This window comes from Leucopleurus acutus (assembly GCF_964270905.1).
Source record: "Leucopleurus acutus genome assembly, chromosome: 2".
Classification (NCBI taxonomy): Eukaryota; Metazoa; Chordata; class Mammalia; order Artiodactyla; family Delphinidae; genus Leucopleurus; species Leucopleurus acutus.
In genome coordinates this window covers 158,239,112-158,253,764 of record NC_139143.1, presented here as the reverse complement: position 1 = coordinate 158,253,764, position 14,653 = coordinate 158,239,112, and the positions used below count along the sequence as shown (strand labels likewise).

The 14,653-nt window shown below is 49.1% G+C and overlaps 1 protein-coding gene across 2 annotated transcripts; it reads left to right on the top strand.

Moving 5' to 3' along the window:
• Positions 1-1,633: 1,633 nt before the first annotated feature.
• MPL (MPL proto-oncogene, thrombopoietin receptor) lies at positions 1,634-13,973 on the top strand (the record flags this gene model as incomplete). Of its 2 annotated transcripts, XM_082856549.1 has the most annotated exons (12): positions 1,634-1,712; positions 1,866-1,998; positions 2,343-2,521; positions 3,038-3,336; positions 3,738-3,900; positions 4,157-4,283; positions 8,463-8,644; positions 8,807-8,949; positions 10,855-11,014; positions 11,208-11,304; positions 13,384-13,471; positions 13,686-13,973. In XM_082856549.1, 12 exons carry the CDS (start codon positions 1,634-1,636, stop codon positions 13,971-13,973), a joined length of 1,938 nt encoding a protein of 645 aa, XP_082712675.1. The 2 variants fall into 2 exon arrangements, with proteins under 2 accessions (XP_082712675.1, XP_082712676.1); XM_082856550.1 differs by lacking the exons at positions 10,855-11,014; positions 11,208-11,304; positions 13,686-13,973 and having other exon boundaries at positions 13,384-13,449.
• Between the last annotated feature and the right edge of the window lie 680 nt (positions 13,974-14,653).

Genomic DNA, 14,653 nt, shown 5'->3' with positions numbered 1-14,653 from the left:
GCCATCGTTAAGTATAAGATGCCCATTAGACACATAAGCAGAGATGCCAAGTAGGCAGTTGGTGATCCAGATCTGGACCCCAGGAGGGGGAGTCGCAGCTAGAGATATTTTGAAGCCATCAGCACATACACAGCATCAAAGCCATGGGAATGCATGAACATTAGAGTTGTTTCCCCTCTCACTTGACCCGGCAGAGGTTGGGTGGCCCTTGATTGGGGTCTGGGAGAGGCGTCCAAAGTCACCCCCGTTGGGCAAAGGAAGCTGGTCCTTGGAACTTGAGAACTGAACAGGAATCGGGACAAACCTAGCCTCAGGGACTTCTTGCAGAGAAACGGTGCGAGAGAAGCTAAGACTTCACAGGGGAGCTGTAGGTTTCCATGTCCCTCCTCCTACCCCTTCCCACAATTCTCTGTTAGTAGCATTAATTCAGGAGGAAGAGAGAAAAGTGATATTGAGGATACTAACTCTGTAAAGCCAGGAAGGGGAGCCCCAGCTGAAGCCAGAGGGGCTAAATGTGGGAGTTAATATGGTCTACACTGGCCCCATGCCCTGCAAGAGTCAAAGCTCCTGAGAATCGGCATAAAAGCTACCAGTCAGAGCAGTCCCAGGAGGGGGCCTGGGCTACAGAGAAGGGATCACACCCACTCTTCCGCTACTAATGTGAAGATGAGCTCAAGCTGGAGGACTGAGACCAACCACCCCTTGATTCTGAGCCAACCTGATAAAAGTGCCGAAGACCAGAGCTTCTCAAGCTTTAATATGTATTCGCATCATCTGGGAATTTGGAGAGAGCGCAGATTCTGTTTTAGAAGGTCTGGGGCGGGGCCCAAGGGTCTGCATTTGTAAGACACTCCCAGGGAATGCTCTTGCTGCTGATCCATGGACCACACTTTGAGTAGCAAAGGATGAAAGGCAGCTGTGGAGGGTCCCCACAATGGAGGCTGTTGTGTAGTTCCCAGGAGAACGTGTTTATTTGTGCACAAAGTGACAGAACCTATTAGAGTGGAAATAGCCACCATTTTGTCACAGTTGCAAGGCAGACAGTCGTTTCTTGGCAAATTACACCTTCCAGCGGCACTGGTATGGTTGTCAAGCACTTGGGTTCTGAAGCTTGATGTCCTGAGTTTTACCTCTTAGGAGGTGTGTCATCTTAGGCAAGTCTTTATTTGCATCTCAGTTTCCTCATCACTCTAATGGAAATAATAAGACTATTGTGAGGGTTAGCTGAGTCAGTAGATATAAAGTGCTTAACACATGGCAGCATTGTAAGTAGCACTCAGTAAATATTGCTCTCCATGCTCATGATACACCCTTCCACAGCAGTGAACATGGACACACACAGAGGCTTACTCTGCTTTTGGTACATGGTCAAAAAAATGTAACCCCCCCATCTCCCTCCCACCAAAGGTCTGTATCCTCTCTTTCAAATTCTTCCTACCCTCCTGCCCACTCCCACACCCCCTCCCCTGGCCCCCGGCCCCAGTGTGGTCTGGATGGGCCCCACAGGGGCAGGGACAGGGACAGGACGTGGGGCTGTATCTGACAGGAACCTGAGGGGCTGGCCCGGGAGGGGATTGGGGCCCGGCTTCCTGCAGGGAGGATGGGCTAAGGCAGGCACACAGTGCCGGAGAAGATGCCCTCCTGGGCCCTCTTGGTGGTCATCTCCTGCCTCCTCCCGGCCCCCCAAAACCTGGCACAAGTCACCAGCCAAGGTGAGGTATGTGGAGGGTGGAGATCACCTATACCCAGGAAGAGGGAGCCCTGGGAGGGGGATGTGCAAAGTAGGAGGCTCCCATTGGTCCCCGACTCTTGCCCACAAACACACCAGGGAGGACCCAGAGCCCAACTCACCAGCTATTCCTCAGATGCCTCCTTGCTGGCCTCGGACTCAGAGTCCCTGAACTGTTTCTCCCGAACATTTGAGGACCTCACTTGCTTCTGGGATGAGGAAGAAGCAGCGCCCAGTGAAATATATCAGCTGCTGTATGCCTACCCAGGGTATGTGCTGCATCATATATATCATATATATGTACCATGTATGTACCACTCCCCTGTATCTGTCCTGTACATGCCACAGCTGAGCCCCATTCCAGTAGCTTCCCTGCCTTTGGCGCTATCAGAGGACTCCTCCAAGTACATGCCCTAAGTAGCCACTTACTGAACAGATGTGCTTTGGATACACCCAGCTCACACCCTCTACATAACCCCTAATCCCACCCAGGCACTGAGAAGAAAAATGGCAGTATTGGAAATAGAACTTGGGTTTGGGCCCAGACCTGGGTCCTCAGGGCTGAACAGGTAGGTGGCCGTGTAGGTAGGATGGACTTCTCCTGTGCCCACAGGGAGAAGCCCCGTGCCTGCCCCCTGAGTTCCCAGCGTGTGCTGCCCTTTGGAACCCGGTACGTGTGCCAGTTTCCAGCCCAGGATGAAGTGCGCCTCTTCTCTCAACTGCACCTCTGGGTGAAGAACGTGTTTCTGAACCAGAATCTGACCCAGCGGGTGCTCTCTGTGGACAGTGTGGGTACGGACCATCCTCCTGTCATCCTGGCCCCCCCGTTTGCTGCCCTCAGGCCAGCTCCTAGAATCAGACTGAGCTGTGCTCTTTCAAGACGATGTGGATGTCCCCCCACTACCAGACCCCCAGAGGCACCTCAAGACCCCCTTCTCATTCCTCTTAGCCTCAGCATCCAGAGCTAGACTTCATTTCACACCAGAGACACCCTGACTTTCCCATCATTAACCTATTCATTGACTCACTCATTCATCAGTTACAGAATACCTACCATGTGCCAGGCACTGTGCTAGGTGGAAAGGATGCACAGATGAAGAGAGGTCCCTGCTCTTGAGGAGCACTGAGCCTAACAAACGTGCAATGAGGTCACTGTTCTGAGGACAGGAGAACAGGATGAGGAGCCTCCCTGCCCTGCCCCCGGGGCTGCCCTCAATCCAGCCTCCAGTATCCCCTCTCCACAGTCCGTGGGTTGAGCTGTAGACTGTGGCCCCCAAAGAGTTCTCACGTGCCCTGTCTCACCTTCAGGCCTGCCAGGTCCCCCCAGCCTCATCAAGGCCATGGGAGGGAGCCAGCCAGGGGAACTTCAGATCAGCTGGGAGGTCCCAGCTCCCGAAATCAGTGAATTTCTGAGGCACGAACTCCGCTATGGCCCCAAGGATCCAAGGAACTCCACGGGTCCCACAGTCACACTGCTGCTGTCCACAGAAACCTGCTGCCCAGCTCTGCGGAGACCAAACCTAGCCCCAGCTCCGGACCCGTCTCCGTGTGCTCAGCCCGTGATGCCCCACCAGGATGTACCAGAGCAGACCCCCACAACTAGAGAAGTATCCTGGCCTTCTTCCGCTCCACCTCCTGATCTCCTGCCCACAATTCTGCCCCCAAGAAAGGATAGGCCGTACTTCGGGGATTCCAGACTGGGTTGGTCCTTAGAGAGTTAGTATAGGCTCTGATTAGGAGCCATGTCCATTTAGGGATCTCCCACTTTGGGTCATTCATACCAACAAAATTGAGAGCTTCAGGCCTCCAAGTTAATGGGGATTTCCCTAAAAAGCCCTGAACTCCACCCGAAACCCACTGACCTGGCTCCCAGTCTGTGTGCATATCTATCCAGTGAAGAACTGAGTGTCTCTCCACAGGCATGTTGTGGGGCTTCAGATATAAGAGGTGGAGGCTCTCTCGGCTGAGAGGCAGACCTAGATTCTGAGGCTGGGATTCTTCTCCCAAGGCTCCGTCTCTGACAGTGAAGGGTGGAAGCTGCCTCCTCTCAGGGCTCCAGCCTGGGAACTCCTACTGGCTCCAGCTACGCAGCCAACCTGATGGGGTCTCCCTCCGTGGCTCTTGGGGATCTTGGTCCCTCCCTGTGACCGTGGACCTGCCTGGGGATGCAGGTGAGTCAACAAAGGAATGGGGAGATGGGGAGGAGATAGAAAAGATCTCTAGAGAGGCCTGGGCTGGATATGGAAGCTCTGCAAACCATGGTCCTTCCTGATGACCTCAAACTTGCCACTGGACAGAATGAACTATGTTCAGGGAGAGAAGACAGAATAGGAGTAAATGTTCCAAGTTACGTGTATAAAGATGATCTGGACACCCTATAGAGTAGGAGCACGTGGGCTCTGATGGGACTTCCTTCTCTGACCCCAGTGGAAATTGGACTGCAATGCTTTACCTTGGACCTGAAGAATGTTACCTGTCAGTGGCAGCAACAGGACCATGCTAGATCCCAAGGCTTCTTCTACCACAGCAGGGCAGGGTGCTGCCCCAGAGACAGGTGAGAACTGAACTGCTGACTGAGCTTGATGTCATGGGAGAGAAGCACAACCTTGCAGAAAGAAGGGAGAGATTGTCCTGGTCCTCTTCACTCCCCTCCCTTGTCCGCCAAACCAAACAGCCTCCATGCTCTCATCCTCCAATGGGTATTGTATCTTTTCAACCTCTCTTCATACACGCTGGGAATGCCTTGGTTTCATGCAGCTTTAATCATGTCACCTGGACCATTCCAACAGCCCGCATTCTCAGCTACCTCCGATTTACCCCCCATGCTGCTGACAGACTGACTTTTGTTAAACTCAAACTTTGCATGGCCTTTCCCTACTCAAATATGCACTGCAGCTTTTCACTATCTATCAGATCCAATCAAAACTTCGCCTGGCCTTCAAGAATTTCCACCAAACACCTCACTGACCTGTCACTTCCTTCATATCAAGTATATAACCGAGTCTTACTGATTTTACCTGTTAAACCTCTCTAGAATCTGTCCACTTTTCTTCTTCACTGCCATCATCCTAGTACAAGCCATCATCATCTCTCACTTAGGCTATTGAGAAGTCTTATTAACTGATCACTTCTTGGATCCTCCAAAACATTCTCCACACAGGAGCTGGAGTGAGTTTTTAAAAGTGCAAAAAATAGGGACTGCCCTGGCGGTCCAGTGGTTAAGACTTCGCCTTCCAATGTAGGGGGTGCGGGTTCGAACCCTGGTCGGGGAGCTAAGATCCCACATGCCTCGCGGCCAAAAAAACCAAAACATAAAACAGAAGCAGTATTGTAACAAATTCAATAAAGACTTTAAAAACGGCCCACATCAAATCTTTAAAAATAAATAAAGAAATAAAAGTGCAAAAATAAATACAACATCCTCTGCTTAAAACTCTTCCAAGGTCCACAGCTTCCATTGATCTTAGGACAAAGAAGAGAACACTACTGTGACCGTGTAAAGTTCTAAAAGGCTCAGCCCCTACCAATGCCTTCAGTTTCATCTTATACTATGCTGCCTTTTGTGCTCTGTGCTCCAGTACTGGCCTATTTTGGTTCCCCCTACCTGCCTTGTCCCCTCCTGCCTCTGGATCTTTGCACATGCTGTTTACCCAACTCTCCTATCTTTACTTAACCTTTATTTATCCTTCAGATCTCAATTCAAATGTCACCTCCTCAGGGAGCCCTCCCCTGACCTTCCTCCTTAGGTCCAATGGCACTATTATACATCTTTGTTGTACCACGTACCTCTCCTTCTTAAATACTTATAATAGTTACAATTTTACATTGATACCTCACATAGTCTTTTTCTTTTGGCTGCGTTGGGTCTTCGTTGCTGTGCGCAGGCTTTCTCTAGTTGCGGTGAGTGGGGGCTACTCTTTGTTGCAGTACGAGGGCTTCTCATTGCAGTGGCTTCTCTTGTTGCAGAGCACGGGCTCTAGGCGCGCGGGCTTCAGTAGTTGCGGCACGTGGGCTCAGTAGTTGTGGCTCGTGGGCTTAGTTACTCCGCTGCATGTGGGATCTTCCTGGACCAGGGATCGAACACGTGTCCCCTGCATTGGCAGGCAGATTCTTAACCACTGTGCCATCAGGGAAGTTCCATGGTTATTTGATTGATGACAAAATTCTGTCTCAGAGCTCCAGTTGAGAAAGGCTGATCTTGACTATACCTGATCCATGAGGGCAAAGTCAGTGTCTGCTTTTACTCACCAATATGTTCTCAACTCACACGGTGCCTGGAATACAGTAGATGCTCAGTAAAAAAAAAAATTGTTGAATGAATGAATAATGAAAAAAACCACTATTAACAGTTTTAATGTATTCTTCCAGATTTTACATGCATTTACATATGTCTATACACAATATTCAATTTTCAATATAAATTGGATCACATTATATGTATGATTTAGTAACTTACTTTTTTACTTAAAAATATGTCTTGGAGATCATTACAAAAAGATGTAACTCATTCTTTTTAATAACTGCACAGATTTCCATAGTATGGAGGGGCCATGAATGGATGAAAAGGTGGCAAAACCGAATTCACATGTTCCCTACCAAAACCTGCTCCTCCTCTTCTTCTCCATCCTGCTATCAAATCAGTTTTCCACCCTGAACTTCTGCCATTTCTACACCCTCCATATCCAATCAGAAACGCTTGTCATTTCTACCTGTACAGTATCCCTTGAATCCATCTGTTTCCCTCTACCCCAACTACCACAACCCTACTTTCAGATCCTCATAACTTTGCATGTAAAATACCATAACATTGTCCTAATAAATTTCTCTGCTTCTAGTGCACCCTCACAAGTCCTCTCTTACAAACTGCAGTTAGAGTGACTTTCCTAAAGTACAAAGCTAACGACGACAATTCCTGTTTAAAATCTTTAAATGTCTCCATCATGACTGCAAGATTAAGTTTACGCTCCTTAGAAAGGCAATAAGGCCATCCATGACCTTGGGCTGCTCACATTTACCACTCCCCACCAGACCCTCTACGCTAAAAGCATTCTGCACCACTTAGAATTCCCCCCAGAGTACCATATCTCTTATCTGTGCACAAGCATGTGCCTGGGATGTCTGTCTGTCCCTTTTGCCTGTCCTGTTTCAAGTCCAGGACTCAGTCTAAGCACTGCCTTGCACGGGAACTATCCTCTGACCCTCCCCATCTGGGTTAGATGATCCTCCTTGATATTCCTAAGCCAGCCCGTGCACATCACAGAAAAATATCATCTGTTTGTTTTTCTACCTTTCCCATTGAAATGACAGGTCCTTGAAAATTATTACTCTGTGTATTCATAGGGCCTATCACAGTGCGTGGCACATAGTATCAATTATTTGTTGAATAAATTAGTAAACATAAAAAAATATAAAATGATAAATAATTTTAGTAATAGCTAGTCATTTAAGGGTTATATTCAGGAAGGAGACAGGATTTATTTGTTCAATAAACAATTATCGAAGGCGACTATGTTCCAGGCACTGGGGATAGAGTGACAAAACAGAAAAGCTTCCAGCATTGTTGGGGCTTCCATTTTAGTCGGGAGAAGGGAAGAGGGTGTGAGAAACAAGTAAAGAAATAAAGGAACAAGGTTATATGATAGAGACTAAGTGGGAGGGTGGGGGAGGGGTGCTAATTTCACCTGAGTGGTCGGAGAAAGCCTTGCCAAGGACGTGACAGGTGAGCTGAGACCCAAGTGGCAAGAAGAAGTGAGTCACGTGAGATCTAGAGGCAGGGCAACCCAGAACAAGGTGAGCTGCAAAGACAGTTCATCTGGTATGTCTGCTGCACAGAGAGAAGGCCTGTGTGCATGAAGGGTGGTAAACTGGTGTGAGAATTGTAGGAGATGAGAATGGGGAGGGAGGGAGGAACTCAACCGTATGGAGTCCTATAGGCTCTGGTATGGAGTTTGGATTTTATTCCAAGGGGGATGGGGAGTCATTGAAGGATTTTAAGCAAAAGAGTGACATGATATGATTTACATTTCAAAAAGATGTTTCTCTGTGCAATTAAAAAGAAGTAAGAGTGGAAGCAGGATCACCAGTTAGAAATTTGCCTTAATCCAGGCAACGGATAATGGTTTCATCTAATGCAGCTGCGGTAAAGATCAAAATAAATGGACAGATGTGTCAGATATTCTGGACATTATCAGATCAACATTTTGGATCTGGTTGCTGTGTGGAGAGTAAACTGAAGGGAGTGGCAGAAATGGAGGCAGAAAAGCCAGTTAGGAGGCTGTTGTAATAATCTATTAATAAAATAACATTTAGAGGTGACTAAGAGGGCCGCCTGATGAGAACAGTTTAAAAACATGTTTTCCTCCAGAAAGATGAAAGCTCTTTAATCTCTGAAACAATACCATTCAAAGTAGGCATTATTAACCCATTTCACAAATGAGGAAACTGAGGCAGAGATAAATCAAGTAATTTGCCCAGAGTTATACACCAATAAGCCAAGACCTGAACTCTATAGCCCATATGCTATTTTCCCATCTCATCTAGCTCTTTTCTTAAGAAGAGGCTGGACACCAAAACAAACCTCAGAAAACCAAACATTATGACACGGGAGAGAAAGCCCTGTAGGCCCATCCAAAGAACAAGTTAGATTATAATCCAGTCCCCTGTGTGATGGGGGATATGAGGATTAGTCTCTGAGGCAAGCCTGATTCAATGACTCTATGGGACTGATTCGTAGGGACCCCGTCTGGGAGAAGTGCGAAGAGCAGAAGAAAAATCCAGGATCACAGCCCTCCCAGTTCTCCCGCTGCCACTTCAAGTCACGAAATGACAGTGCTATTCACATCCTTGTGGAGGTGACCACAGCCCAGGGTGCCAGTCACAGCTACCTGGGCTCCCCTTTCTGGATCCATCAGGCTGGTAAGAACTTTCTCCCCTTCTCCTCCCACGTAGTTCCCACCTTTACCATATCTGACCCCATGCCCAGGATCACCAACTCTGATACTTCTGACCCGTGGCCCCGGTGACATGATGTCTCATGCACAGAAGGGCTTAGGCCAGTCCCTGCTGATGTCCCTGTAGTGCTCATTCCCACTCCAAACTTACACTGGAGGGAGGTCTCCAGCGGGCAGCTGGAACTGGAATGGCAGCACCCATCACCCTGGGCAGCACAAGAGACCTGCTATCAGCTCCGATACACAGGAGAAGGCCATCAGGACTGGAAGGTACAGTCAAGGAACAAATGCCCCCAGACCTCATAATCAGGGTATCCCTGACTTTCACTGTATCTGTTAGCAGGAGTGAAGGTGTCTGTGTATTCACGTCTGAGCTTGTTTATCTATGTTTTATCTGATTCAGCTGGTATCTTAATCTCTCTTTGGCACCTGACATGCTGACTACTCCTATTTAAAATTTTCTCCTTCCTTTGCTTTTGGGATATCAGTCTCTCCTGATTCTCGCACCACCTCTCTGACTGACCCTCCTCGCTCTTTTCCTGGCTCCTCCTTTCTACACTTCCTTAATAGGTTGTGCTTCCAACAGTCCCATCCTAGACTCTTTTCTCCTCTAGATAAATATATACGCTCTCCCTAAGTGAGTGCTTCAACTCCGTGGTTTCAATGACTATACGTTAACCATCCCAAACTTATCATTCCAACACCCATATGAAAAGGAACTTCTATATCATAGGTGAATTACGTAAATTTTTTGAAGTCTCAGTTTCCTTATTGGTGAAATGGGGATAAAGCTATGTACTTTCCAGAGTTACAGTAAAAATTAAATATATAAATATTTAGCATACTGCCTGGCAGATAGAAGGTGCTCAATATTCATTAAATATTAGTTTCTTTCTTTACTTTTATTCTCATTCACCACATGTATATACAACTTCTTACCAGACAGCTCTATCTAAAAGCCCCCAGGGCATTTCAGACTCAGTATATCCAAAACTGAACTCATCTTCTTCCCCAAACTTATTTTACTTTTTTACTGAAGTATAAGTTACATAAAGTAACACAAATCTTAAATATACCACTGATTAATTTGTACATGTGTATACAGCCATGTAACCATTACCCAGATCAAGACAGAGATTACTTCTAGCACCCCAGAAGTGTCTCACGCCCGCAGGTCACATACGCACACCCTCCAAGGAAACCACTACTCTGACATTACCACTCATAATTTCTGACTGTTGTTGAACTCATAAAATAGAACCATACAGCATTTCTTCCTCAGACTTACCTCTCCTGTTCCTTGTCTCTGACAGTGGCACTAACACTTACCCAGTTACCCGAGTCTGGAATTATCTTTGACTCTTCTCCCTTTTCCCTTCCCTCTATTTATCAACAAATTAGTTGAGTTTATTGTACTGATAGGTCTCATGTCCCTACTACCGCTTAACCTCACCTTTGACCATCCAGCCGGCCCATGCATGCTCTTAGTACACAGAACACTCTGTAACCTCCAATCAAGCAACTCAGGCAGCATTACACTCTTCTTGGTGCTCCCGTGGTACCTTACTTATATCATTATTATTGCACTAATTCTTTCTTGTAACTATTTACTTGTTTGGGTGTCTTACTCTTCATGTTTGCTAACTGATCAAGTTAATAATGTCTCCCTGCTTGTACACACGATTCTTGTTCCCTGTGCTTGGAATCTCTCCTCGTACCCCCAGCACCTAGCACAGTGCTGGCATCCTCTACTCAGAGGATGTTATTTGTGGCCTGGTCTACGTGGCTCCGAGTATCTGAGCGTGTCCGGGGTTTCCATCGGCCGAGCTGGTCTGGTGCATGCCTGGTTACTGTGTGTGTACCAGATCTCTGTCGGTTTATCGTATGTATATGTGTCAGGATGAGTAGTACTCTGTGTAGATGAGTCTGTGTGACGGGGGGTGTACCGCGCCAGGCTGGGCGAGGCCGCAGGCAGGGCGAGGCTCTCTGTCCTGGTGTTCTCTCCAGCCAGCTTCCGCCGGGATGACCGTTTTCTGCCAGCGAGGCTCTCTGGGGGAAATCCCCGGGGACTCAACGCTTAGGATTTCGGTCAAACAGATGCCGAGTTCTAGAGGCCCCGACGCCGGCCCACCCGGACCGGGAGCCTGACCACCCGCCCGCTTCTCCTCTGCGCAGGTGCTGGAGCCGCCTCTCGGGGCCCAGGGAGAGACCTTAGAGCTGCGCCCGCGCTCCCGCTACCGTGTACAGCTGCGCGCCAGGCTCCACGGCCCCACCTTCCATGGGCCCTGGAGCGCCTGGTCCGACCCAGTGAGGGTGGAAACCGCCTCCGAAACCGGTGAGGGCCGAGCCAGAGCAAAGGCGGTCAGCGCCTGCGCGAGCGGAGGGGCGCCGGCGCAGCGAGGGGCGGGGCCGCGGCTGAGCCGACTTACCCGGCGCCCCGGGGCGGCGAGGGGTGGGGCCTGGCGGACCGGGGAGGGGGGCTCCTGCCAGGCGTGGCCCCCCGCGATCTGACTGCTTTTGTCCATTAGCCTGGATCTTTTTGGTGACCGCTCTGCTCCTGGTGCTGGGCGTCAGCGCCCTCCTGGGCCTGCTGCTGCTGAGGTGGCAGTTTCCTGCGCACTACAGGTACCGCTCCGGTCAGGCGGGAGACGGGGCCGTGGTCCGGGCGAGGCCAGCGGCCTCTAGAGAAGCATCCCCGCGTCACTCTATGTCACCCGCTCTCCGGACAGTCCCACATCCACACCTGTGGCGTCAGCTGCTCCCAGCGCGTCTTCCCCGGGAGTCGCACTGCCTCCTTACACTCTAACATGCCCACTATACGGGACACCCCAAACAGGCCCACCTTCTGACTCCTCATCTCAGTAACAAGGCTACTGTCCCCCTGTCACCCAAGCCGGAACACTTAGGCGCCACCCTCGCCCTTATCCAGTCTGGTCTGGTCATTCCACCTCCTAAAGCTCGCTCAAACAATAGCCCTCTTTCTCTAGCGGTACAGGCACTACTTGACTCCCCAAAACGGAGCCCCTTCTCCCTCCAATCTAGCCTCACGCAGCCATCAGAATAATCTTTCTAAAACTGCACACGTGAACTTGTCACTCCGCCTCCTGAAGTCACATTATTAGCGCCCCAGGATAAAGTCCAGACGCTAGAATGACAAGGAAGGCTGTGCAAAATCTGGCCCCTGCCAGGATTTCCACCCTCCCACCATGTGCATCAGCCTTGCCAGACTGTTGGTGATTTCCTCCCCAAGTCAAGAGATTCTACTTCTCAGAGCCTTTGCACATAATGTCCCGTCTGCCAGGAATATCCTCCCTGGATGACTAATACCCATTTATCTATAAATAACTTTCTTCCCCAACTCCTAGGAAACCTTTCCTGACCTTCCCCTATTGGCTACTTTCTTTGTGCCCCAATGCAGACTTCTTCCATAGTACCAGAAGCATTTTACTGCATTCATTTCTTTATCTGTCTTCCCTATGCTTTACTTGGTCATCCTTAAATCTATAGCACAGGGCCTGCTAAATAGCACACACTTAAATAAATGTTATTAATGAATGACTTGTTTGTGTGGGGAGACTAAGGCTGAGGAGAAATGTCATTGGAAGTTATAAACATGAAGGACAGAATCCATACCACCTCAGTCCTTCAGTTGGTAACATCTCTCGATTCTTGAAGACTCAGCTCAGAAGGTAACTCCTGCACGTGGCCTCTTTAGATGACCCTAGGCTAGATTAGATGCCCCTCCTCTGTGCTGCATCTCTCCTTGAACATGTCTTTGAGCTTTTAATCCACTCATATGTATGAGCAGACCGCAATGCAGCCTCTATGCAAGTAGCCAGCTCCAACAAAAAAGTTGGGAGAGAGGAGGGAGGTGGTGCTGCTGAACCAGGCGTACTCAGTTCCTTTTCCCCAATTTACCAGATACATCACTCCTCCTTCCCTGGAGAGATACGAGTGAGGTCACAGAAGAGGCCTGAAATGTCGTTCAGCTAAAGTCCCTCCATGTGGAAATATGAGCCTAAGGAATTGGAGGTTCCCCCAACATACCTTAATCCACGTTCTTCCTGGAGAGACCACCTTCCCCAGTAACTTAATAAAAGCCCCATTGGTTCTCTCCATTCATTCATTCAACTAATTTCTTGAGAACCTATTATGAGCCAGACACTGTTCTACACCCTGGAGCTACAGGAGTTAGCAAACAGACAAACTCTTTGCTCTCATGGAGTTTACATTCTCGTCTATGTGATATATATAAGGATCTAATAAATACACAATAAGTCAAGTGCTATAAAGAAAAGTAAGCAGAGCAGGAGACAGAGAGTGATGGGGAAGGGAGGTGGTTCTATTTTAGGGCAGTCAGGGAAGCCCTCTCTGTCAGGACGACGTCTGAGCAGAAACCTAAATGAAGTGAGGGAACAAATCAAGTGTTCCAGGCAGAGAGAACAGGAAGTGCAAAGGCCCTGAGGCAGGAGTGTTTGAGGACACTCAAATCCCTTTTTTGAACCTCCGCACTGCTGAGTTCCTTCCACCACCAGAGGTTTCCTTTTCACCTATGCTCCACTACCTTACTTTACTGCCTTGACTACACTGTTACCTCTCCAAGCGTGCTCCCCCACCTCACTGCCTCCCCCCACGGCCCCCCCTCAGGGCTCCCCTCCTAACTCACTCCCACAACTCAGTCTCCTTCTCTTCCTTCTCCTCAAGGAGCCTGAGGCATGCCCTGTGGCCCTCAGTTCCAGACCTGCACCGGGTCCTAGGCCAGTACCTTAGGGATACTGCAGCCCTGAGTCCGGTGAGTGCACCCCTGCTCTCCACCACCCACCACCAGCCCTGTGTGGAGCTGGATCCTTGCCCTACCACACAACTTTTCCAAGGCCCTTGCCCACCAGCATACCATCCCTGGGCCCTACCTCCAGCCAAACCCTCCTTTCTACACAATCCGGGTCCTGCTCCCACAGGACCTGCTCTAATCCAGACCCCTTCCCCCCCTCTCCCATCTCTCCCAGCCCAAGGCTGCAGTCTCAGATGCCTGTGAGGAAGTGGAACCCAGCCTCCTTGAAATTGTACCCAGGTCCTCAGAGAAGACTCCCTTGCCCCTATGTTCCTCCCAGGCCCAGATGGATTACCGAGGATTGCAGCCTTCTTGCCTGGGGACCATGCCCCTGTCTGTGTGCCCACGCATGGCTGAGACAGGGTCCTACTGCACCACTCACATCGCCAACCATTCCTACTTACCACTCAGCTGCTGGCAGGCCCCTCGCTCCCAGTACCCTGGACAGATCCAAACCCTCTAGTCCTTCCTTCTGAACTTCCCTACCCACCCCATCCCAACAACACAACCATCTCAGACCTCATGTCCTTCCCGGTTGTCTACCCTCCTAGCTGGGCTTCATAACACTGATCTTTCAGTACTGCTGCTGACATTAATCCAGGACAAGGCTCATTTGACTAAGCTTCTCTAAATTTCACCTCCTTTCTCTCTCCTCTTTAATGCCAAACTCCTTGAAAAGGAGTCTCCACTTCCTGACTCCCATTTGCTCCTCAGACTCCTTCAATTCATTCCCCTACTACCACTCTGCTAATGAAACTACTCAGGCAAAACTCACCTCAAATTTTTCTCATCACAAGATCCAATCAGATTTTGTTAATTCTCAATCCATTTGATCTCTCTGTTGTCATTTGTCATGGTGACTACTCATTTCTCCTTTAAATTCTCTCCTCCATGGCTTGCATACATCACCATCTCTCCTGGCTCTGCTAGGGCCTCTCTGAGTATAATAGTTAAGAGCATAAGCTCTGGAGTCAGAGCTGGGTTCAACTCCTGTCTTTCCCATTTGCTAGCTGTGTGGCCTTGAGCAAGTAAAGTCTTTGAGCCTTAATTTTCTCATCTATAAAACAGGGATAATAACAGAACCCCATAGAGTTGTAAAGAGCATTTAGTGAGATAATCTAAGTAAAGCACAGTAACTAGGAC